Consider the following 26,484-nt stretch of genomic DNA (forward strand, 5'->3'; position numbering starts at 1 on the left):
GAGGGGATAAGATGGAGGATGATCAGGAGGGCGTTCTGAAAAGGTAACATGAGCATTTTTCTAAACTGAAAGAATTTCCCGTTTACCCTGCACTAGGCCTGGAAGCTAATATAACGAGAGGAACTGACTAGGGGGGAGGCTCAGGCTGCACTTGGAACCTGAGGAATGAATGACAAGAAAGTCCACAAATGTTGGACATAGAATGCATAGCCATTCTCCATACTAAGGCCTGGTCATGGGTTGGGTTTGGGTTGGACTGCCAGTGGTCAGGGATTTCTTCTCCTTACCTTTCTCTCTTTCCCTCTGCTTTTCCTTTACTGCAGGCTCCCGGGCAGAGAAGAAGGCAGATCCCCCACCTAGCAAGCCAACAGTGGCCAAGACAGGCCTGGCACTCATCAAGGATTGCTGTGGGGCCACCCAGTGTAGCATCATGTAAACCCTACATGGGGTGTCCCAGAACCATGGGGACCATCCCTTCCACCCTCTTGTCCTCACAGCCCCCATTTTACAGGGGTCTAAGAGATTTCCAAGGCAGAAGGGGTTGAAGGCAAGCCCATGACTGCTCTCATGGGCCATGGGCATGGCAGGTGGGCCCAGCCACTGCTGTGCAGAGTGTAGCAATAGAGTGCCCCTCACTGTCGCATGGCCCTCCCAGAGCATGCCCAACCCGGGAGTCTGTCTCGTCAGTTATCCAACCACCAAGAAGCCCCTCTCCTAAAACAGTAAACCCTCATTAACCTACCATGTGAATGAACTGGGAAAGGGGCGTGGCCCCCGGTGTGGAGAGCTGTGAACTTCAATAATCTCGCACCATGTTGGACCCATTACCTATCCACCCTCCCAGCTTTGCTGTCAGATAGAAGTCCTGTTCCCTGTTTGTCCTCTCCCAGTGACTGTAGCCTGGAGGGTTCCTCATAGTCCACCCATCTCTTAGGCTCCATTGTAATCATTTTCCTAGAGACACTGGCCTGTCTGTGAAGGCTGAGCTTGTGTATGGTGTTGGGTTTATGCCTCCTGCTCCCTCCCATTCTGTATCTGGGCATAGTTTACATCAGGTGTGTATCTGCCAGGCTCCAGGCTCTTTCTCAATTTGCCATGTCCAACCCACAGTGGAATGGGATGAGGAGGAGTGAGTGATCAAGAGCCGATCCGGTGCCTGGACCAGTTTGCAGAGAGCTGCAGGTGCCACTGTCGAGTGGACAAGAAAGGGATCCAGAACAGATGCCAACCAGCATCCTCTTCACCCACTGAGGCTGCTACAGGGAGTAGCAGTGAGAGGTCACCCGCTGGCCCAACATCTCAGTGAAGAACAACTGACAGGAAGCAGGAGAGGAAGTGTGACCCAACTGTGTCCCAGCCATCTGGTGGCGTGTTTGAGCCAGTCCCACAATTCCTCCTGTGTAACTTGATGTACATTTGCCATGTCCAGCGCGGCACAGCCTGTGTGACCTCTCTGTGCGTATATGTGTGTTGTGATTGGCCTAAGTAGTTAGCACCAATCAAAATTTGCTGATTTGCAAACTATCCATCAGAGAAAATAAAAATGAAAAACACACAGAGCATTTTTAAAGTTCTTCCCTCTTTCTTTATTATGGACATAACCTGTGTGCATAGGAAGTTATTTTAACAGTACAGAGAGTATGTAAAAGTCAACCATGCACAACTTTCGCAGTGACCTCTGATATTCTGGCATATTTCCTGGAAGTCTTCTCATACATTTCTTTTGTCATGATTGACATCATATTGAAACATTTTATGCCCAGCTTTCTTTTCAGTTGATATTATACCACATAGGCTCCTCTTACATCATTAAAAGCTCTTCGTTAACATTAAACACTTTTCATAAATATTTATATTTGCTGCTTAGCGCTCCATCCCGTGGACATGCTGTCACCTGCCTCACCACTGCCTCACTACTAGACATCTAGACTGCCCACCTTTTCCCACATTATAATAAAGTCATGGTCAACACCCTGAGGACATAAACCTTCATCTAATTTCTGTCTTTTTTTCCTAAGATAAACCAGAAGGAACATTATTGGTCCATTAGTGGGAAGCATTTTCAAAATACTTGTAAATTTGACTTGGGATGTAGCTTAGGTAAGTGCTTGCCTCACAAGTACAAAGCCCCTGGGTTCTATCCCAACTTGTATGTAAACTGGGTACAGTAGGGCACATCTGACTCCTAGCACTGGGGGAAAGGGAGGAAGTGGAGGTGGGAGGTTCACAAGTTCAAGGCCATCCTAGGCTACAATGTTGTATTTAAAGCTAAATAAGACCTCTATCTCAAAAGCAATGTAAATTTGGAGTAGATCTGTAAAGCCATCACAATGGCTTTGGAATTGACTTCAGTTCCAGCTGTGGGATCTTGGTGGGGTAGACAGTGTGTGTCACACCCTGTACTCTGTCTCAGATGAGTTTCTGCTTCAGCTCTCACGCCCACATCCTGACATCCTAACAGTTCACTAGGGCATTTGTCAGAATACTGGCCTCAGGGGACATCATGTCCTCCTTCAGTACCTAAGTCCACATGTGAAGTCAGGCTGTATGTGTGTCGTAGAACAACCACACTAAGTGAGCACAAACTGGGAACTCAGCACCACAAAAACCCAGTGTGAAGTCAAGGGGTCCCTAGGACTTTCCCTGCCAAGGCTATATATGGGCAGAGTACCTCTGTTTTGTTCAGTTCCTTGGGCTTTGGTTGGTTCCAATGCTCCCATCCCTACCTTTGAGGCATTCTCCTCCCTCATCATGTAAGACATCCGTGATGAGTGTAGTGCCTCAACTCAGTCTGATCAACTAAGTCATGATCTTAGATCTGGCTGCATGGCTCAGATTTCATTGCTGTGATGGGATGCCTGATGCATACAGCTTCAGGAGGAAGACTCTGGGTTCATAACTATGAGGGATCTTATCCATGGTTGTTTAGCTCCACATACTTCAGCAGAACAGAATGACAGTGTAGCATGTTAGAGAAACCCCAGCCCTCACAGCAGGCAGCAATGCCCACCCTACCTGTCTTCCCTCTTCTATTCCACTAGAATGCCCAGCCTGTCAGATGGGGTTCTGCCACTCTCTCTCTGGAAACACCTTCATAAACACACTTATAGGTTCCTTGTTGATTCCCCAGGTGAGAAGATGAACCATCATAGGTAGACATGAAATTGGGGCAGATGTTATTCAATTTCTTATAAACCCTTTACCCTCTAACACAAAACACTAAGACAACACAAAAGGCTCTCTGCTGTCCTTCCTCATGGAAAACACAGAAAGCCAAGGGGCCAAGAACAGACAATCCCTCACAAATATCCTGCCTCCAGTAATCACCCACTAAGCTCCCAGAATCCAGTATCCCACTAAGCTCTCAGCCTCCAGTACCCCACTAAGCTCCCAGCATCCAGTACCCCACTAAGTTCCCAGTATTCAGAACCCCACTAAGCTCATAGAAGACCTGTATTATTTCCTGCTATGGTGTGGGAGACTTGACTGTATTCTGTCAATCATGTTTTAAATAAACACAGATTGGCCAGGCAGGAAGTATAGGTGGGTCAACCGGATAGGAAGTAGAGGCGGGGTGATGAGAACAGGAGTATTTTGGGAAGCACAAAGCTCCCTCTGCACTTCTGCCCAGATCACTGAGAAGCAAGATGTAATCTACTCGGCTGAGAAAGGTACTGAGCCATGTGGCTAACATAGATAAGACTAATGGGTTAATATAAGCTACAAGAGCTAATAAGTAGCCTGAGCTAATGGGCCAAACAGTTTTATAATTTATGGAGATCTCTGTGTGATTTTCTTTGGAGTTTGCTGGCTGTGGAATACTGGGCGGGACAGAAACCCCAACAAGCAGGCCTTTCATGTTACACTGCTATTCCATATTGGTTTTGAAAATAAATATCTAGGACCAGTAAGATGGTTTAGTGGGAAAAAGTGCTTGTCACACAAACTTGATAATCTAAGTTTCATCCCCAGAACCCACTGTCTTAGTTACTTTTCTATTGCTGTGATAAAACACCATAGTCAAAGAAACTTTTTTTTTAAAAAGTTGGGCTTATGGTTCTAGAAGGTTAGAGTCCATGATGAAGGATGAAGGAAGGCATGATGGCAGAAACAGTTGAGAGTGAACATCTTGATTCACAAGCAGAGAATTGAGAGTACACTTGGAATGGCAGGGGTCTTTTGAAATCTCAAAGCCCACCTCCAGTGACATACTTCTTCCAGCAAGGTCACACATCCCAACCCATCCCACCAAAACAGCCACCAAATGGGAAATGCACAAAACTTATGGGGCATCACCAGATGCAGTGGCAAGCCTCTGCAAATCCAGCATTCTGGCATGAGACAAAAGGAACAAGACACTCACTCACCCAAAAGCTCTTGTGTCAGTTAGCTTGAAATACACAGCATGGTAGAAACAAGAAACCCTGCCTCAAGGGAGAGAACTGCCCCTTGAAATTGTCTTTTGACCTCCAGTAGACACCTTTGCACAGTGCATCCACACTCACAGCATATTTCACACACACAATTTTAAAAGCTGTAAAACAAACATTTATTTGCGGTTTAGAGGGACAGGACCAGATGAAATTGAGAGATGATGCTCTCAGACCACAAGGGCTACCTACCACAAAACTGGGGAGCCTTGAAGACCATAGAACCCTCCACACCCAGCACCAATCCCTGTTGATAGTATCAGGGCACAGGTGGCAATAGAAATCCCATTCATTGCACTGAGTAATATACACAAATCTACTTGTTGTGTTTCATGTTGATCAGGGAGGCAGGTCCTGTTACTACTTCCACTGTGCAACTGAGGAAATGGCAGGACTCCATGGGCCAAGTTCATGGCAGTTAGTAGGGATTATCTTTCATTGCTCATGCTCCTATATCCCTGACAGCCTGTTCTCTTCTTACTGCATTTAGACACATCTCCCATTTAAGCAAAGAACTCTTCCCTGCCATTGCTGTCTTTCTCAGCATCTTCACAGCCATACATTTTTGAGGTGGTCATAGCCTTGCCTTCTTCATTTTACTAGCCTCCTAAGTCTACTTGTTTGTCTTGGGGCTGGGACTTGTATGTGTTAGTGCTCTACCACGGAGCTACTGACAAACCTCTTGAGTAGATTTAATCTGCTTGTTTTACACTCTCCTCTCACCAGGAATACAGTCATGAGGTTACATTTGGCTGGAGCACCCCAGCCAGCCAAAGCTCTATGCTTGTGTACAGATATATGTTTTCCTCACTGGTGTGGTGCCCAATCTCCAGGGGCTTCCTATCTCCCTGGAGGACCTTAAAAAGGATCTCTAGTCCTTTTTATTTTACTTGTTTTTGAACTTTTTATTTATAGGTATGTATGTGTGTATATGTATTGCATATGTGCATGTGCCACGTGTACATGTGCCACATGTGTGCAGGTACCTGTGGAGGCTAGAAGAGGGTGTCAGAGGCCATGGAGCTGGAGTTACATGAAGGTGTGAGCTGGGAATTGAACTGTAGTCCTCTACAAAACAGTCAGCACTCTAAACTGCTGAGCCATCTTTCTGGTCTCTTATTACATGGTGTCATGCTATGTAGTTCTGGTCAGGTGAACTCAATACCTAGACCAGCTTGGCCACAGGTTGTCTCAGACTTGCAAGCATCCTGTTCATGCCTTTCAAATGCCAAGAATAAAGCCTAATCTCCTAGACTCCTCTAAAGCTTCCTGGTCCTCAGGGACCCTCAGCAGTCTGCTCTTTTCTCTCTTTCACTTTTAAAGCATTTTGGATAGTCAACTACACTCAAGAAGCATCTTTCTCCTAAGCTCAGATTCTTCCTGAAACTGCACTGGACTACAACATGTACTCTAACCTAAGACACCCTAAAACAAGGACGGACAAGCTGCTGCTGAAGGCTGACCTGCCTTGTGTCTTTGTAAATAAAGCTCTAAAAACCTTTATCTTGGCCAGGCGTTGGTGGTACGTGCCTTTAATCCCAGCTCTGGGAGGTAGAGGCAGGCAGATCTCTGTGAGTTCAAGGCCAGCCTGGTCTATAAGAGCTAGTTCCAGGACAGGTTCCAAAGCTACAGAGAAACCCTGTCTCGAAAAAAACAAAAAACAAACAAAAAACAAAGAAACAAAAAAAAAACCACCTTTATCTTGATTTTGTGTATATGGGAGTTTGGCCTGCATGTATATTTGAACACCACTGCAAGAAGTGCCTACAGAGACCAGAAGAGAGTATTAGATTTCCTGGGACTCAGGTTGTCACAGCCACATGGGTGCAGGGAATCAAGTGAGCCCAGGTCCTCTGAAAGAGCAGCCAGTGCTCTTAACCATTGAACCACATCTCTTGCTCCTATTTAAAAAAACAAAGTTTATTGTAAAGACGTCACTCTCACTCATTAGGATCATCTTTGGGTGCTTCTGTGCTAAATGGTGAGCTTTGTAGTAAAGAACACATGACCCACAAATTTCCTCCCTGAGGAAACTGGTCAACTTCAGGCTTACAGGATGGCTCAGCAGGTAAGGTGCTTGCCACACAAGCCTGATGATGTAGGTCCTGTGTGGAAGGAGGGAACTGACTCTTGAAAATTCTTAGACCGCCACACTCATATTATCAGTGTGTAGGGCACAGGAGTCTCCCAGCCCCCACCTGTGTCCTACACAACTTAGTAGTAAGTTTCTTCTAAGTATTTCCATGTTGGGTACCCCCTGTTCCCATCTACCTGAGGTTATCCTAGGACTTGCCCTCTTGCCTTTGACTTCTCTATTCGATCGCTATGTCTTTAGCATCTACTTCATAAGTACTTCTAGAATGTGGCCTCTCCTATGGTAGCCACTGTCATTACTTCATCAGTTTTTGTCAACTACAACTACTCATTAACCCTTCATTAACACTCATTCCACAGTAGCCTGCTGATTTTTCCTCAGGCATTTTTATGGTGAAAGAACAAAACTGGTGCACGTCTATGCAGCTTACCACCCTTCCTGTACCCCAACTCTTACCTCCTGGTGCACGTCTATGCAGCTTACCACCCTTCCTGTACCCCAACTCTTACCTCCTGGTGCACTTCCATGCAGCTTACTACCCTTCCTGTACCCCAACTCTTACCTCCTGGTGCACTTCTATGTAGCTTACCACCCTTCCTGTACCCCAAGTCTTACCTCTTGGTGCACTTCCTTGCCCTTCCTGTATCCTGTACCCCAAGCCTTACCTCCTGATGCTGAGACCAGAGACCTCAGAAGTTCCTTGGCTCTTCTTACCACCCTCTCTGTTGGCTTGTCTCCTAGATCTTCATATACTGTCCCCTCTGCCAAGGACATCTCAGGTTCCTTGCCAGCCCCTCTTCCTGCAGCTCTGCCTCCAGATGGATCGTGCTGAGCTCTACAACTGAAGTGATCTTTCCAAAGCATAGATGTAACCAGGGCTGCTGCTTGAGGCCTCCTGTACCTTCCTATAGGCCTTCGTGAGAGAGTTCAGGATCCTGGGCCAGCTTCCTCAGGTCCACACAATCTAATCCTTCTCTCTACCCTCTTCCCAGTCCCTCTAGATCAGTGCTTTGGTTCATACTGACTTAAGGGAATGAAAACGGATTGAAAAGGAACTGCCAGGGAAGAAGGAAGGCTGCAGAGTGTATCCAGGAGGAGGAGGGAATGCTGTATACCGCCCAGGAAAGTTCTGGGGTAGAAGTCAATGTATCAAACAGGGAAGCCCCTTTCACTGCAACACTGCAGGGCAGTGGGGCCAACATCCCCAGTTGGTAGATAGGGAAAGTGAGGTTCAGAGTGGGGAAGTGATAAACTCAAAATCACATAGCATTTAAGAGAGTGATAGAGTTGGGTCCAGGGACCAGAAGTCTTGAGCTATCTATGTGAGAGTCTATCAGACCTGGGTTCACCGTATACATGTGATTCCAGCAGCAGCATCAATGCCCTGGCTGTGACAGACCAAAGGGAATTAACTCATGGTCATGTCAGTAGTCAAGCCTCCATATCCCTCAGGGTATCACTCAGCTCATGCAAAACGTGGGGAGCTGTAGCTCCACTTAGCACAGGACTCGGGACACCTGTTACTCATAAGACAGCAACTGAGTATCATGGCTGGGCCCAGAGTGCTGAGGTCAGATGGCTTAAGGAACAGACATCAGGCAGGTTTCCATTTGTGGATGTGTGAGGTAATTCCATTGGTCAATGTAGTCCTTGACAGATGCTGAGAAACGGATTGTGTGCACCTTGTACCCTAGTGAGAAAGACAGAAGCCAACGGGGAGCTTGGAATCGGAACTGAATCTCCATGAATAGTGGGGCTAGCCAAAGAGACTGGGGCTTCACTGTGGAGCTATACTGCTTAGAATAAAACCCCAGTGGCGCTCCCCCAGGGCAGTCTTCACTTCTCTACACTTTCAGCTTGTAAGATACAGGAAGGCACAAGAGGACAAGGGGAGCCTAGGCATGTGATAAAGGAAGCTGCCACCAGGAAGCCTGCAGACAGGAAGCTAGAAGTGGGAAGGCTGCTGGGTTTTGCTGTGGACCACAAATGATACAGCTCTGATACCAGCCAAGGCCCCATGCCATGTACTTTCCCAAGATTCCTGCACAGCAACCTCATGGGACTTGCAGATCCCTGACCCCTTGACTTCCTTTGCCTGCCTCAGACCCTTTGCCTGAGCAAAACACCTGTGCCTGCAGCTGCTCTGAGCACGAGACCCTGATGGCAGGGGAGTGGATTCTGATGAGGCCTGCAGCTGAAAAATCCCAAGAGCTGGGCATGGCTAAGGATGCCTATATAAAGTTTCCCTGGAGCACAATAAACTTGGCATTCTTGTATCAAGGATGAGCCGTATCTGTGTGTGTCTCTCTCTGTCTGTCTCTGTGTTTTTAAGTCTCCAGGCCCAGTTTCCGGCTCGCATACCAACCTGTGGTGGCACAGGCGCTACAGGCGCAGTACCGTAGGGTGGACGTGCTTTACACCATAATCTCTGAACCTCAGCATCTGCTGGCAAAGATCTGTCACATCTCTAAGTTCCTGTCCCTAGCGTGATCTAACACAGGGTTCAGGGCCTTCTTCTCCATACATCCCAGGATGCAAAGTTGCATAAAGCCCCAGGGCACAAAGCAAATCGAATCTTCCAGAATGTATATGAAAGTAGAAGGGTTTCTACCATGGCCACCTGTATTTTAATATTTGTATTTTAATAGTTTGCCTGAAGATCAGAATGCAAGACAGCCATACTAGTCAGCCATACAGGCCATTTAATAGTGGCACACACCTTTAATCCCGGAAGCCACACTAGTTAGCCATAGAGGCCAAGTGGTTGTAGTGCATGTCTTTAATCCCAGCACTAGAGAGGAATATAATGTGGGATGAGACAGCAAGTTGCTCTCTTTCAATCTGAAGATTTCATGGAGGTAAGAGCTCTCTAGTGGCTCGGCTGCCTTGCTTTTCTGATCTTCAGGTTGAACCCCAATACCTGTCTCTGGGTTTTTAATATTTATGCTACAGCCTCCTACATGGGAGGAGATTGACCATGAATTAGTTTCCTATCTCCAACAGTTCTGTCACCCTCCATGTCCTCATCAATTTCCTTCCTGCTTAATTCGAACACTCTAGGGCAGTTCCTAATGCTGTGACTCTTAATATACTTCTTCATGCTGTAGTGACTGTCAAACATAAAATTATTTCCCTGCTACTTCATAACTGTAATCTGGCCACTATTATGAATCATAATGTAAATATCTGTGGCCCCCAGGTTGAGAACACCACTCTAGGTTCTCTCCACTCTGACAAACAACTCAAGGCTCCCCCTCATACTGAGAAGTCTCAGCAATAGCCAATCAGTTCCAGGTTCTACCAGTTCTCACCCAGCAGGTTCTTTAGGGAAGGAGGGTGCAAAGATTTCTCCCTTCCTCCTTATGAACCATATCGCTGTGAACTGTTTGAAGTATCATGAATTGTTTTCCCGATCCTGCTGTGGAACTAGAAGGTACAGAGGTTGCAGGAACGTGGAAGGAGACCTCACAATCTAGAGTTCAGATTTTCTGAGAAAAGAATCACAGGAATGAAAAGCTGGGAGTGGGCACTTTGTGGACACACACACACATGCACACACAGGCCAGAAGCCAAAACTGGGTGTCTAACCACTCTCCACATTGGTTTTTGAGACAGTGTCTCAGTGAACCTGGGCCTTACCCATGGCCAGGCTCTGCCTGTCTCAGCCCATCAGTGCTAGGATCACAGCTCTGTCTGCCATGCCTAGCATTTCAGGTGTGTGCTGGGGACTGAAATCAGGTTCCCATGCCTGTGCAGTCAGCACCAGACCCACCAAGCCATCTCTCCAACTCCCTCAACTTCTGCAAACTTTGCTATGGTGAAAGATGTTTTGTAGGCTCTGCCCAGGATCTTTTGGAGCTTGTAACACTGACTTTCCCAACCACAAACCTACTGAGAAGCGACTTGTTTCTTTCTTCCCAAAGGGGTACAAGTGGGGATGGGATGGGGACTCCACAGCTGAACCTGCAAATGAAGTCCTTCCTTCCCAGACTTATTGGGAAAGCAAGCTTCAGGAAGCACAAACCAAGCATACAGGAAGAACCTAGAATCCATCCTGGCTCCTACACACCAGGAACAGGACGCAGGGCTGGAAAATGCAGATTATATTCACAAGAGGCCAATAGCTCAGCCACCTGCCTCAGCCCCCAGCATCCCTCTCACCCCACACTCCAGACTGGACTAGTTTGCTCTGCAGCTGACAGACTTTCCTATCCTCTTGCCTCCACCTCCAAAGTGCTAAAATGACAAATGATTTATATGGCGGTAGGAATTTAACCCAGGGTTTCATGAATGCTAAGCAAGCATTCTACCAACTGGGACACCCACATCTTTAGCTTAAACACTTAACATTTCAGAAAGGGTGAAAAGCTGAGGCCACCCAATAAGAGGTGACTGGTATAAGCAAGTCCCTCAAACCACGTAAGTGCCCAGGCCCCTCCTCTGAAGACCTCCAACTGCTAGATTCCACCCACCCACAGGACACTTTAAGTGCTGGTCCCAGTCTCCACCCTACAGAGTAAAAAGTCCAGTGAAATCCCACCAATCCCCCTCCATGAGAAAGGCTATATGAGCCTGTATCCTGCTGAGTGTGCTGCTGTTTCTCACCTGAGCGGAGGCAGTCACCCTCCTGTTTCTTTTCCCCTCCCAATAAATTTCTTTGTGTGAGGTTTGTTGTGTGGTGTGACTTTGTGGTATTCTGTGATTCCCAACTGCCAGGATACTTTCCCATCCAAACCATAATGCTTACAACGGGACTGGTTTTTCATTCAGCCCCCCAAAACAAAAGCACTCATTATAGGTGCTTGCTCATAAAGTTTATTGACAACTGTTTGGTCCCAACACACAAACAGCACTTGAACCACGGGGGGGGGGGGGGGAGTTCAAACAAAGTAGACAGTTGAGGAAAACATCTTGTCCCCGAAGTCTGATCAAAAGCAAACAGTGCAGGGTGGGAAAGGGGATTTTGGTGGTAACTTTTTTCTTCTTAACAGATAAATCTAATCTGGTACATCTTTCCACCCAGAGTGTCTTGTCATCTCCATACATCACAGCAGCAGCATCTAAGCCTCTGGAGAAAGAAATAGTGACTGGATGGTCACTGGAGGTTGGCATATCACAGACTCAATGAGCTTCCACATCTTTAAGCAGCAGTGGTTCGTTACACGCATCCCAGACGCATGGGCAACTCCAGCAAATGGCAAAGAAACGCCCATTTACTGTGCACAATTATTCTTTGCTGCCCACAGAACAAACTGATGGCTGAGATGGCTCCAAGTGACTTTAGTGACACCTGGTGTTTTCAAAGTACCTAATCCCTTCTACACTTGCAAACCTGAAGTTTGAGCAGGCGAGCTTACCCTTAGGATGTCTGTGATTAAGGCAGCCCATGTTCTCAACACTAACTTTATTACATTGCTTAAAAGCCTTAAAGAAATTGCACATGTGCCGTTGTACTTCCGTGTGCTAGATCTGCAGTGCAAGTGTTGCCAGGCCAGGCCCGCACGGAAGTACCTTGAGGCTTTGCACAGAGTGTGGCAAGCCTGTAGAGAGCGTTTCTAGTGCAGCTCCATTTTGTACTGAGAACTGGGAATCACTGGCTTCATTTAAAAGATTTTGGCAACAAAAATCCAATTGGTTTTAAAAAAAAAATCTCTCCAGAGCTTTTAATTTTGTGACATTTTATCAAACTGCTGGTTATGAAATCAGAATCCATTTTCTGGCTTTCTAGAAAAAAACAAAATATGAACATTTCCCACCAAAGAAACGATCTAACTAGAGGAAGACTGTGTTGCCAACAGGTTCTTTCTGTTCTATGAATGGATCCGCCTTTTTTGCCCAACAAATACAATCCATTGTAAATGTCAGGTCTCTCCAGAAGGGGTGAGAGGCCACTCATGAGCGGACACCTCAGGCACCCAGAGAGAAGGTCATTCCGCAGGGCGGTGCCCACAAAGGCTGGCTTTTCCCAAATGCCAACATCAGACACCACAAAAAAAAAAAAAAAAAAAAGCTTCCAATAGCGAGAAGTAACAGTAAAACCAGACACTATTAAAAGACAAGACAAACTAACATGGACACACATCTTCACATCGAGAGCTTCCCAGCTTTACAGCTGACTTTAAAATTACAAAAACAAGGTTAGGCTGATCAACCTTGGCCTTCACATTATAGATAGAACTCCAGTCTCTTTCTAGAGGAGATAGTATCAACTCCACTCCTTTTGAAGCACCTCACTACTCGGCTGATTTACAATTTATGCATCTGATGCATAGTTTAAAAAAATCAGACTCTTTCCAACACCACCTCTCAACACATAGTAATGTGTGCCGTCACTCAAATGCTGACTTTAAATGCATGACACCAAGACCATCTCCTTTCCTAAACCTGATCCTTAGCAAACTGGAACAGAAAAGGGAAGCATGAAACAATTTTCTAGAAAGCTCCTAAATGGAATTCTCAAATGGAAACATTAAAAAAAAAAAATTGGGATGAAGCCACACTGGTCAACCACAGACATAGTAAAATAAAAAACAAGGCACACCAAGAAGTCACCTGGAAACCAGGAACCTTCCTATGTCAGCCTGAAAATGGCTCTCCTACCACTCATTCGTCCCCGTGTGTGTGACCCACAGGTTCCTGGACATGCTTGGCTTCTCCAACAACCACAAGGCCATTTGCTTAAGCAGAGGACAGAGGCTGCTCAGTGGGAGTTAATCCACTTCCTGCTGAGTAACTGCTGCTTACTCCCTCCCACCACATTTCACAATAGTTTAGAAACATTTGGTAAATATATTATGGATTCCTTAATGAAGGCCAGAGTTCTGTCAAATAACTTGGAAAAATAAAGAAAAAGTTCATCTGAAAGTTCAAAAGGAACATCACCCTACGGACTGTCTATAAAAATGGCTTCTGGGGTCAAGACAGAAAATGAGGTTTTTAAGCCCATTTTTGTGTGTAGAGTCAGTTTTTCCCATCCTAACGAAATTGTGTGTTCAAATGGGAGTTAAAGTTTGGTTATACGTGCAAAAGAAAAGTTGGCTGCCAATTTGACTCTATTTTTGGGCTGCTTTTTGGCTGGGCTTTCCACTGTGTCCTTGCTGAACAGTGGTTCATGGGCTTCCAAAGAGGGACTTGGAGGAGTGGGGACAGATGCTGGGCTGCAGGGCGAGCAGGAGTCGCAGGGCGGGAGCCCCCCCTTCTTCACTGGTGCTGGAATCTCAGCTTTTTCTTCTTGGCTTAAAACTACAGTTTCTAGAAAGACAGAAAAGTAAATAGAGTTAGTGCTAGGGCTCAGAAGATGTTCTGGTTTTCAGTTCCCCTGTATTTAAAACAGAACAAACAAACAAACAAAAACAAGTTTATAAAACCCTACCAGAACCAGGTGTGGTAGGTGGCTTGTTATTCTAGCCCTCAGGAAACTGAGGCAGGATTACCACAGGGCCGGCCAGCCTTGGCAACACGTCAAGACACTGTCTCAAAAAACAACAAAACAAGGTAGTCGTGGTGGAGCACACCTTTGATCCCAGCCCTCCAGAGGCAGAGGCAGGTGGATCTCTGAGTTTGAGGCCAGCCTGGTCTACAAATCAAGTTCCAGGACAGCCAGGGATACAGAGAAACCCTGTCTCGAGAAAACAAACAAACAAACAAAACAAAAATCAAAATGTCATACTTATGTTAATTTAGATATGGGCTACACAGTCAATAATATGTCACAAAAGTCTATTACTTATAAATGACAGATCACCTCTCTTTGGATTACAAATTTTAGATCATATTTAGCTCCCTATCAAAGGCTAATTTTTCTTCCTCAGACTCTTTACTCCTCTGTCTGGTGATCAAAGACTCTGAGGCCCCATTTGAACTTTCTGAGGCAACAGGGACTTTAGTGTGAGTGAGTGCCTGCTCATTCTTCTTACAGAGGCCACATGCTCACCTCAACATAGTGTTGATACCAGGGACAAGAGAGCCAAATGGAACCACGGTTACTTTAGAAGGTCACTTGTCTTAGAGCACAGGTAACCCACAGATAGTTAAACACTGCCTTAAAAAGACTAGAGCCTAGAGCAGAGAAGGAAGTATGGGCAGGAAAAGGAGGAGTTGGATTAAAGTGACAAAGAAGGGAAAGCCAAAGGTCTCTGAAGAGCATCGGGGACTCCTTGAAGAAGGCAGAACTGCAGACCGACAGTCAAGAGGCCTTAGTCACTTAACCTGTGGACTCCACGGCTTGCACAGTCAGAGTTCCACTGTTCAACACCCCAACACCTGATAAAGGTAAGAAAACTGAATGGACCTCACACCAGGTTGGCACTAAGTTAGGATGTTAAGAGGTCAGCTTTCAGCCAGGCGGTGGTGGCACACACCTTTAAACCCAGCACTCAGGAGGCAGAGGCGGGTGGATCTCTGTTGAGTTCAAAGTCAGCCTTGCCTACAAAACAAGTTCCAGGACAGGCAGAGTTGCAGCAAGACCCTGTTTTGAAAAAAATCAAAAAACCAAACACAAACAACAACAATTTTTTGTTCAGTTTTCTTGGCTTTCAGGTCACGGGATATAGAGTCCAGGGTCTCAAACCATAGGTGCCTTGCTCACACCAGCTTCCTAAAGCCCTAGTATCCACTGGACCCAAAGCAAAGGTTGTGTAGCAGGTGACAGGTGTTGCCTAAGGAACAGCTGAGCCTCAGACACGGTGGTAAGGTCAGAAGTACCAGAGGACCTGAGACAGGACTCATTACTCAAAGGCTCTTCCACAGCCCAGTGATACTGGCCCACAACTTCAGATAAGACCTGATTTATAAATCCTATTAGTCAAAACCCAAACAAGGAAAGGAAGAGCCTGAATAATCAGCACAAGTATTTTACAACAGTGTCATTTTCCCTTTGTCCACCAGACACCCTCTACACTGACCCAACATATACAGTGTAACCTACCCAGAAGCTCTTGAGGACGTTCTTCAAACTGAATGAGATCAGCGGGCTGCAGGATGACAGGATCTGGAGTTAGCTGAGGGGACGGCAGGCAGGAAGGGACAGGAGCACAGAGGAGGTCAACAGGGGAGCTGTTGGCCAAGTGCAGAAGCTCCTGCTCCATCTGGCTGGGCCCTGTAGAGAAGGCAAGCAACTGCATTAAGCAAGACACAAATGTCTGCTTCAGCCCCAAACGTCATCACGTAGGACTCAAGGACTCAGTGTGTGTGTGTGTGTGTGTGTGTGTGTGTGTATGTGTGTAAAATGAACAATAACAAAGTCACTATTGGAAAACAATATACCAAAGGCAACAGTCTGCTGAAGACTTGTGTTCTTAGGAACATTGGTCTCTCAAGAGGCCCAAAACGGAAAACGGCCTTTGGAGGAGAAACAAAGCTGCTGAAGGTTAGGGGCAGTGAAGGAGCCAGGGCAAGAAGCTTCAGCAATGTCAGATGCTGGAAATATCTTCTCTCTAAGCACAAGGCACAATAATCCTTCTATCTACTCATGATGTATGACGATCCCTCTCACATTTAATGGTGAAGTTAAGTCTACAGGATTCTGGAATGGCGTCTGTCAATACAGAGCTAGCTCTACATAAAGCCTGTGACTCAGTTACCTGGAGAGGCACTTTTGTACCACTATGTCACACCCCATGGTGTGCCTTGCCCTGAGTCCTTTTCCTCATGAAGGATGTGTGCTGCGTCCTTTCCAAATTTAGTCTATAGAGAACCCTGATAACCCAGCTCAGCATAGCCCACCTACCTTGGTACCTACTCACCCTGACCAGGATTTAGCAGACTTCTATTAGACTATCAGTACAAACTCACCCACCCTTCCACCCACCTCTGTGTACCCTTTCCTGGAACTGCCCCAGGTCTTCCGGGCTCAGCTCTCTTTCCTTCTGTCACCACAGTTTTAAACAGTCACTTTAGCAAACATCAAAAAAAAAAAAAAAAAAAAAAAACATGTGAATTGGGATATTCTTTAAGGACTGTACTTTAACCAATCATTCAATGCTACCTGTAGACTGTTGTTAACTACACACCAAACTGCATTACAAAAAAAAATGAATGTTTAGGTCTGGAGAGATTGTTCATCAGTTAAGAGCACTCTTGCAAAGGACCCGAATTTAGTTTCTAGCACCCACAAAGTGGCTCACAGCCATCCATAATTCCTGTTCTTCTGACCTCCTCAGTTACTAGGCAGGTGCACACATGGTACAGATGCATGCAGGCAAAATGCTGATACACATAAAAATGAAATACATCTAAGTTTTTAATGAATTCTTAACTTGATGAAATTGCCCACCATCCTCTTTCCTCCAGGTGACTCACCCCAATCCTCCTCCTGGAACTTTAAGGCTTTGCCTACTTTGTTGCTTTTCTTCCAGTACCTAGTACCTGTTCTGAGCTGGAGTTCTGATGCTACACAGGATTCTGGCACCTCCAGGATCTGCATGCTGACGGCAGGCTGGTCTTCATGACTGGCAGGGAACAGACCAAGGGAGCTTACCCGATCTACAAGAAAAGAGCACTAATCAGAGAGAAAGGTCAGTGAAAGAGTCACAATGGAGTCAGGGGAGGGTAATGGGGCTTACTTACTTTTCATGTCATTTTTTAATACTACAATTCTCTTATGACCATGTCCTTTAATCCAGACCACCTATGCAAAAACATACACCCAGTTAAATAGTGGAAAGGAGGAGAAAAACACCCTAACATTCAGGAGAGTGGGGCTCCGGTGCTGCTTCTCACACTCAGAACTCAGTGAATGCCAACAGGTTTTCTATGTGCTTTCTTTAGCTTCACAAATAGCAGGTGGAACTCCTGCACTCCTACCAAAGCTGAGCAATCAGAACTCACAAGACAGTAGTAAAAGTACTTGTAACTTCAATAATGTCTACTGTAGCTTTAGGACTTAAATCCTGAAACTTCCCACATCAGAGTACTTATTTACTCCCAGGCATTTTGTACCATTTCATCAGAGGCTGAGCACCCTCTGTCTCAAATGCTTTGAATCAGAGGGAGTTTGGATTTGGGAGTATTTGCATATACCTAATGAGATAATTTGGGATCTGGGTGCACTTACTAGAAATTCATCTGTATCACATAAGCACTTTAGATGCATTTTCAAACGTGTTTTGATGTAATTCATCAAGGTAGTCAACTGTGGTGTCATGTTACTTCCAGAAGTTTTGAAATATTGTGGGTTAGAATTTGACTACAAGTGCTCACATGTATTTTTAACTCAGCTCAACTCCTTCACTGACACCTTCTGAGGTCTGGGCAACAGTCAGGACCCTGCATGAGCTCCCTCCTCCACTCCAATTTCCCTTAGCTCTTCCGGAGACAGCAGGGATGTTTTCCAAAGGCAAAGCTAGGCTTCCCTGCCTTCTCCATAGCAAAGGGAAGCTCTTACCTGGAGGAGCAAGGCCCTCAGAACAGTTCCTACCCTAGCAGAGGCTCTACCATGCTTGCGTTCCTTCATTTTTCTTCTTTTGCAGCACTGAGAATCAACCCAAAGTCTTGCCATGCAGCTGGACAAGCACTCTCACAGCAGTCTCACCTCCTCTCACATTGCGTGCCCCAACCGACCATGGTGGATTATGCATGCTCCTTGCCACATGGTAACTCATCTGTGATGCTGCCCCTCCAGGATCCCCATGTTCATCAAATGGGCCCTGCCTGGGCCACTGTCCATACTTACTGAGCAGAGAGGAGGGCATGGCTATGCTGCTCTAGCCACATTCTACTTAGGACATCTGCTTTAGTGTCCTATTCGGTTAGGAGACCACTGAGCACATTTCTGAGGGGAAGGCCTGCAACTTACTTACCTGGCACACAGGAATAAAGGTTTGCAAAAGCCACTGAGAAACACTAGCATCATTCATCTTATCTGGCAGCACTCTGGCAGCACCTGACATCTCTGACCTTCAGGAAGACGCCTACCTGTGGGATGGCTCCCAGTAGCTCCTCCACACTATTGTAGCCATATGTTTTGGGCTGCAGTGTTTCTCCAACATACTTGGTATAGGCCATGGAAAATTCATGAAGGAAAATCTGCTGGTAGTGATAGGTGTGAAGCAAAGACCGTACATTCTTTGCAAACAAGTATAGGCTTGTGAGCTTCACATACTCTTCTGCCTTATCATTCATAAACACCTGGCCCAGAAGAAAGAAAGAGAAGGATTAGAAATTTCCTGAGTGACCGGTCCTATCCCCTCTGGTTAAGGGCCTTCTGCCAAGAAAACTCTGAAGGCCCCAAATCAACTTGGTTTCTCAAAGAACTTTAGGAGGGGTTCACAGAAGAGTCTTACAGAGCCCTAGGAGGGGTTCATGCAAGGTCTTCCAGGGAGGCTAAACAACTCAGAGCAATTTGGTTTCTCTGTAATGTAATCCTGACAAGTTTAAAGAAACTGTGTGAGCAAGGAAAGAAAGCAGGGAACCTGCAGTCTCAAAGCAAGCACACAGGAAAGGTGGGGCAACCCCGATAGACACACACAGTGGCTATGGCCACTAGATCTCATCTCCCTGAAATAATGTGAGGCAGAACAGTGGCTATTCCTGCAAACACCCATGTCTTCTGGCACCCAGCTTTTGAAATTGTGTGTGGAGACTGAAAAAAATCTGGAAGTATAAAAATGTTTCTGAATCCCAACAATCAAAAATTAGTTGGAAAACCAAACTCCTAATGAACCCAAGGCATTTCTGTAGCAATTTTCAACACTATCTCACCTCAGCATTACACATATTGTCATGCCATGCAACACCAACAAATTCTGCCTAAATGACCTCAGTCAGATTTGCATCTACAATATGCTATTAATGCAGCATTTTTACTACTCACACCAATCTGCTGTTATTTAACTCTGAAAAACATTGAAGATGCTCTAGGTCCTACAGTTTCAATATTCAGCCAAGATTCTTTTACATGAAAGCAAAAGTACATCTACCTCAGTATGCAAGTCTCTGTTCTTCTTTTGTAAATGGTAAAACTGCACGCATACCATTTAATCTTTTAAAAACAAATTTTCTTATTGTTTATCATCAAACAAATACTTGCTTTGTACACCTATTTGATATAGTGATATACCCAGTGTTGCATAAAAAGTTACTGAGAAAAAGGAGGGTTGAATGGGGAAAAACTTAAGCAGCGCTGTTCTACTCCATCAGATGTGCAATCATCACCAAGAGAAGGGGCATCTCCCGTGTCACCGAGCATGACAAGCTGTTTATCCTAAAGGTCTGATAGCACTACTTAGATTGTTAGAATGTAATTAACAGTAAAAACAGTAAAATGCCAGACTTGGGGCTGGGCTGTTAGCTTAGCAGAACACTTATTTAGTGTGAGTGAGGCCCTGAGTTAAGTTCCTAGGACTATAGAAACAAGAACTTGAATTCTTTTCATTATTTGTCCAGCACATGGTCACATGATGATAATTTATCTTTCATTCCCTCCACGGCTGGATTTTATCCACTGACATCTTCTATAGAATCATTTTCTTTTAAAAGACTATATTAAACCAGGTGTGGTGGCACATGCCTTTAATCCCAGCACTTGGGAAGCAGAGGCAGGTGGGTTAATCGCTGAGTACAAGGCCAGGCTAGTCTACAAAGTGATTTCCAGGACAGTCAGGGGCTACACAGTGAATCCCTGTCTCGGTGAAAAATGAGAGAGAGAGAGAGAGAGAGAGAGAGAGAGAGAGAGAGAGAGAACATTAAGATTAAAATAAAAATAAATGATGTGCTAGGGTCATACCTCAGTGAGTGGCAAGATGCTTTTTTGGCATGCATGAGGCCTGGGGTTTGATTCCCAACACAACAAACCAGTAAAAGCAATTTAAAAAAAAAAGTAAATTATACCCTTTATCACATTTCTTTTCATGCCCTAGAATGTTCTGTTTTCTTTTTAAAGTTTAAGTTGGAACTGGAAAGATGGTTCAGCAGTAACAGTAACAGTAACAGCAACAGTAACAGTAACAGCAACAGCAACAGTAACAGTAACAGTAACAGCTCTTCCAGAGGACCTGGATTTGGTTCCCAGCACCTACATGGCAGTTCACAATCATCTGTAACTCCAGTTCCAGAGGATTCAACACCCTCTTCTAGCCTCCAGGGGCAACCAGATGCACATACAGTGTGCATACATACAAAACACTCAAGATACATAACATTTTTTTAAAATCATTTTTTAAAAGCCTGAAAGTTAGACAGGAACCAGAAACCTCTGCAGGTCAGGGTATGAGTCTGGGCCCTCTGAAGGAGTAGGCCTGAGCCAGGTTCTTTGTGGGTCTGGGTGCACCTGAGTTTGGGACCTCTACTGATCAGAGCCAGACCAACCCCAAGCCAGGGACTGCCGGAGCAGATTCAGACCAGGGACGTTTACAGACACAGGTCAGAGCTGACAACCTAGACCAGAGCAGGCCTGAGACAGGAAATTCCATGGGAGTGGAATAAAGTCCGGGAGTGCTGAGCAACCTCCAGGAACACGGAGTGACCAACAGGGTAAATAGAACCGTGGCATTGACTGCACCACGAGGAACAACCATCTGAACCTTGGATCCACTGGCACCTAGACGATTAATCACCAGAGTCACAAACAGTCCCAACCACATCAATTAGAGGAAAAGATGAGTAGACAAGGTAAGAACACATGCAACACCACAAAGAGCAACACGACACCAGTAAAATCTAGAGACCCTACAACAGCAAGACTTGGACAACCACATAGAGTAGAAGCAGAAGAAAATGACCTAAAAAGTAACTTCAGGTGAATGTTTGAAACTCTTAAAGAGGAAATGAAAAATTCCCTCAAAGAAATGGAGGAAAAGACAAACAAAAAATTGGAAGACATCAACAAATCCCTTAAAGAAAACCAAGAAAAAGCAGTCGAACATATGAAAGAAACTATTCAAGACTTGAAAACTGAAATAGAGACAATAAAGAAAACACAAGCTGAGGGAATTATAGAAACAGAAATTGTGAGAAAAATGATCAGGAACCACAAACAGCAGAATACAAGAAATGAAAGAGAGAAAGAACCTCAAGCGCTGAGGATACTATAGAGGAAATAGACTCATCAGTCAAAGAAATCATTAACTCTCACAAAAGCTTAACACAAAATATCCAGGAAATAGGAACAGAAGGAGAAGTTGTTCAACTCAAAAGCACAGAAAGTATCTTTAACAAATCATAAAAGAAAACTTTCCCAACCTAAAGAAAGATATGCCTAGGAAGATACAAGAAGCATACAGAACACCAAACAGAATGGATCAAAAAAAAAGTCCCCTTGCCACATAATAATTAAAACACTAAACATACAGAATATAGTAAGAATATCAAGAGCAACAAAGAAAAAGGCCAAGTAACATATAAAGGCAGACCTATTAGAATTACACCTGACTTCTCATGAGACAATGAAAGCCAGAAGGTTGTGGTCAAGTGTTATGCAGACATTAAGAGACCGCAGATACCAGCACAGAATATTATACCAAGCAAAACTTTCAATCACCACAGACGGACAAAACAAGATATTCTATGACAAAACCAGATTTAACCAATACCTAGCCACAAACCCAGCTGTACACAAAAAATACTAGAAAGGAAAACTCCAACACCAACAAAAACACGACATTTGATGATCTCACAGCAGCAAATCACAAAGTAGGGCAAAACACACAAATTAGCATCACCAACAATAAAAACTAAATTAACAGGAGATAGCAATCACAGGTCGTTAATATCCCTTAATACAAATGGACTCAACTCACCTATAAAATGACACAGGTATACAAGAAACACATCTCAACCTCAAAGACAGACATCGTCTCAGAGTAAAGAGTTGGGAAAAATTTTCCAATCAAATTAACCTAAGAAACAAGCTGGTGTAACTATCTACTTTCTAACAAAATAGACTTCAAACTATAATCAATCAAAAGAGACAAAGAAGGACATTTCATATTAGTCACAGTAAAAATCCATTAGAAGGAAATCTCAATACTGAACATCTATGCCCCAAATACAAGGGCACCCTCGTATGTAAAAGAAACACTTCTAAAGCTTAAATCACATTAAACCCCACACACTAATAGTGGAAAACTTCAACACTCCACTCTCACCACCGGACAGGTCAGTCAGACACAAAATTAACAGAGAAATAAGGGAACTAACAGATGTTATGACTCAAATGGACTTAACAGACATCTATAGAATATTCTATCCAAACAGAAAAGAATATACCTTCTTCTCAGCACCTCATGGAACCTTCTTAAAAACTGACCACATACTCGGTAATAAAACAAACCTCAAAAAATACCAAAAAAAAAAAAAAAATGGGATAGCCCCATGTATCTTATCAGATCACCATGGCTTAAAATTGGAATTCAACAGCAATACTAATTCCAGAAAACCCACAAACACATGGAAATTAAACAATGCTCACCTGAATCATCAATGGGTCAAGGAAGAAATAAAGGGAGAAATTAAAGACTTCCTAAAATTCAATGAAAATAATCACACAAAATATCCAAATTTATTGGACACAATGAAAACAATGTTAAAAGGAAAGTTCATAACACTAAATGCCTACATAAAGACACTGGAAAAGTCTCTCACCGTGAATTAACAGAACATCTGAAAACTTTAGACCAAAAAGAAGAAAACTCACCCAAGAGAACTAGACAAGAAATAATCAAATTGAGAGCTGAAATCAACAAAATAGAAACAAAGAAAACAATAAAAGACTCAATGAGACAAAGAGTTGGTTCTTCGAGAAAAATCAACAAAATGGACAAACCTTTATCCAAACTAACCAAAAGGCAGAGAGAGAATATTCAAATTAACAAAATCAGAAATGAAAAGGGGGACATAACAATAGACGTGGAGGAAAAACAGAGAATCACTAGGTCATATTTCAAAAACCTGTACTCCACAAAATTGGAAAACTTAAAAAAAATGGACAACTTTCTGGATAAATATCACTTACCAAAATTAAATCAAGACCAGAAAAACAAATTAAACAGACCTATAACTGCTGAAGAAATAGAAACAGTCATCAAAAGTCTCCCAACCAAAAACAAAAACAAAAACCAGAATCAGATGGTTTTAGCTCAGAATTCTACAAGACTTCAAAGAAGAACTAATCCCAATACTCCTCAAATTGTTCCACACAATAGAAACAAAAGGAACATTGCCAAACTCTTTATGAGGCTACAACTACCCTGATACCCAAACCACATAAATTACTAAGAAAGAATTACCGACCAATCTCACTCATGAACACTGATGCAAAAATACTCAATAAAATACTGGCAAACCGAATCCAAGAATAAATGGGAAAAATTATCCACTATGATCAAGTCGGCTTCATTCCAGAGACCCAAAGATGGTTCAACATATGAAAATCTGTCAACATAATCCACCATATAAACAAACTGAAAAATAAAAACCAAATGATCATTTCATTAGATACCAAAAAAGCTTTCGACCAAAGACAACATCCCTTCATGATAAAGGTCTTGGAGAGGGCAGGGATACAAGAATCATACCTAAACATAATAAAGGAAATATACAGCAAGCCAACAGCCAACATCAAAATAAATGGAGAGAAACTTCCAGCGATCCCACTGAAATAAGGAACAAGACAAGGTTGTCCACTCTCTCCAAATCTATTCAATATAGTTCTTGAGGTCCTAGCTAGAGCAATGAGACACCAAAAAGAGATCAAGGGGATACAAACAGGAAAAGAAGAAGTGAAACTCTGTTTGCTGATGGTATGATAGTTTACATAAGCAACCAAAAAAATTCTACCAAGAAACTTCTACAACTCAGAAATACTTTCAGTAATGTAGGATACAAGATTACTCAAAAAAAAAAAAAAATCAGTAGCCCTCCTGTACACAGATGATAAGTGGGCTGAGAAAGAAATCAGAGAAACATCACCCTTCACAACAGTTAAAAATAGCATAAAAGATATCTAACCAAACAAGTGAAAGACTTGTACGACAAGAACTTTAAGTCTTTGAAGAAAGAAAATTGAAGAAGACACCAGAAAATGAAAAGATCTCCCATGCTCTTGGGTAGGTAGAATTAACATAGTAAAATTGGCAATCTTACCAAAAGCAATCTACAGATTCAATGCAATGTCCATCAAAATTCCAGCAAAATTCTTCAAAGACCTCGAAAGAATGGTACTCAAATTCATATGGAAAAGCAAAAAACCCAGAATAGCCAAAACAATCCTATACAATAAAAGAACTTTTAAATGCATCACAATCCTTGACTTCAAACTCTACTACCGAGCTACAGTACTGAAAACAGCCTGGTATTGGCATAAAAACAGACAAGAGGACCAATGGAACCAAATCGAAGACCTGGATATTAATCCATACACTTCCAAACACCTGATGTTTGACAAAGACTCAAAAAACATAAAATGCAAAAGAGAAAGCATATTTAACAAATGGTGCTGGCATAACTGGATATCAACATGAAGAAGAATGAAAATAGATCCATATCTATCACCATACACAAAACTTAAGTCCAAATGGATCAAAGACCTCAAAATAAAGCCAGCCACAAGGAACCTCATAGACGAGAAAGTGGAAAGTACACTTGAAAGGATTGGCACAGGGAACCACTTCCTAAATATAACCCCAGTAGCACAGACACTGAAAGAAACAATTAGTAAGTGGGACTGCCTAAAACTGAAAAGCTTCTGTAAAGCAAAGGACACAGTCAACAAGACAAAACAACAGCCTACAGAATGGGAAAAGATCTTCACCACATCAGATGGAGGTCTGATCTCCAAAATATACAAAGAACTCAAGAAACTGGTCATCAAAAGAACATATAATTAAAAAAAAAATGAAGTACAGACCAAAACAGAGAACTCTCAACAGAGAAATCTAAAATGGCTGAAATGCTCAACATCCTTAGTCATTAGAGAAATGCAAATCAAAACAACTCTGAGATTCCATCTTACACCTATAAAAATGACCAAGATCAAAAACACTGATGACAACTTATGCTGGAGAGGTTGTGGGGAAAAGGAACACTTCTACATTGCTGATGGGAATGCAAGCTGGTACAACCCCTTCTGATGTCAGTGTGGTGATTTCTCAGAAAATTAGGAAACAACCTTCCTCAAGACCCAGTAATACCACTTTTGGGTATATATTCAAAGGATGCTCAATCGTGCCTCAAGGACATGTGCTCAACTATGTTCATAACAGCTTTGTTTGTCATAGCCAGAACCTGGGAACAACCTAAATGCCCCTCGACCAAAGAATGGATAAGGAAAATGTGGTACATTTACACAATGGAGTACTACACAGCAGAAAAAAAATAATATCTTGATTTTTGCAGGAAAATGGATGGAGCTAGAAAACATTATTTTGTGTGAGGTAACCCAGACACAGAAAGACAATTATCACATGTACTCACTCATGGGTGGTTTTTAAACATAAAGCAAAGAAAACCAGCCTACAAACCATAATCCCAGAGAACCTAGACAACAATTAGGACACTAAGAGAAACTTATATAGATCTAATCTACATGGGAAGTAGAAAAAGATAAGATCTCCTGAGTAAATTGGGAGCATGGGGGACCTTGGGGAGGGTTGAAGGGCGAAGGGGAGAGGCAGGGAGGGGAGCAGAGAAAAATGTAGAGCTCAATAAATAACAATTAAAAAAACAAAAAAGCCTGAATGTTACCTGGGTTTTCCGCCCCAGGGTTAATGGAAAGACTTAAGGCTTTTTATTTTTAGTTTTTTACATTGTGTATGTGTGTTTGCATGTGTTCATAACTTCAAATGCTTCAGCAAGCATATAAAGTCAGAGGACAACCAGCAGGGGTCGGTTCTCTTCTACTCAGCAGATCTGAGGGATGGAACTCACAATAATTAGGTTTGCTAGAAGGTGCCTTTACTTACTGAGTTATCTGAAGACTGGTTGTTAACCAATTAGGTCTTGACACCTGTTATCAGTAGTGAAGTG

The 26,484-nt window shown here is 43.6% G+C and overlaps 2 protein-coding genes across 3 annotated transcripts in view; one reads left to right on the forward strand and one right to left on the reverse strand.

The window, feature by feature from the left end:
* Bmerb1 (bMERB domain containing 1) overlaps positions 1-1,562 on the forward strand; it is a 77,863-nt gene extending 76,301 nt beyond the window's left edge. Inside the window, exon 6 of the mRNA XM_048433263.3 lies at positions 324-1,562. Within this exon, the coding sequence (XP_048289220.3) occupies positions 324-436 (113 nt within the window). The 3' untranslated portion in view covers positions 437-1,562. The remainder of the gene's footprint in view (positions 1-323) is intronic.
* Positions 1,563-11,317: 9,755 nt separating this feature from the next.
* The window catches only part of Marf1 (meiosis regulator and mRNA stability factor 1), a 56,508-nt gene continuing 41,341 nt past the window's right edge, over positions 11,318-26,484 (reverse strand). Inside the window, exons 23-27 of one of the 2 annotated variants that reach the window (XM_048433267.3) lie at positions 18,439-18,651; positions 17,092-17,152; positions 16,891-17,007; positions 15,452-15,622; positions 11,318-13,776 (exon numbers count right to left, since the gene is read on the reverse strand). In XM_048433267.3, coding sequence (XP_048289224.2) covers positions 13,529-13,776; positions 15,452-15,622; positions 16,891-17,007; positions 17,092-17,152; positions 18,439-18,651 — 810 coding nt within the window. In that variant the 3' untranslated portion in view covers positions 11,318-13,528. Of the gene's footprint in view, positions 13,777-15,451; positions 15,623-16,824; positions 17,008-17,091; positions 17,153-18,438; positions 18,652-26,484 lie in introns of both variants that reach the window. The other variant, XM_048433266.3, reaches the window with a different exon arrangement.

Source organism: Myodes glareolus, chromosome 9, assembly GCF_982192425.1.
Source record: "Myodes glareolus chromosome 9, mMyoGla1.1, whole genome shotgun sequence".
Lineage (NCBI taxonomy): Eukaryota > Metazoa > Chordata > Mammalia > Rodentia > Cricetidae > Myodes > Myodes glareolus.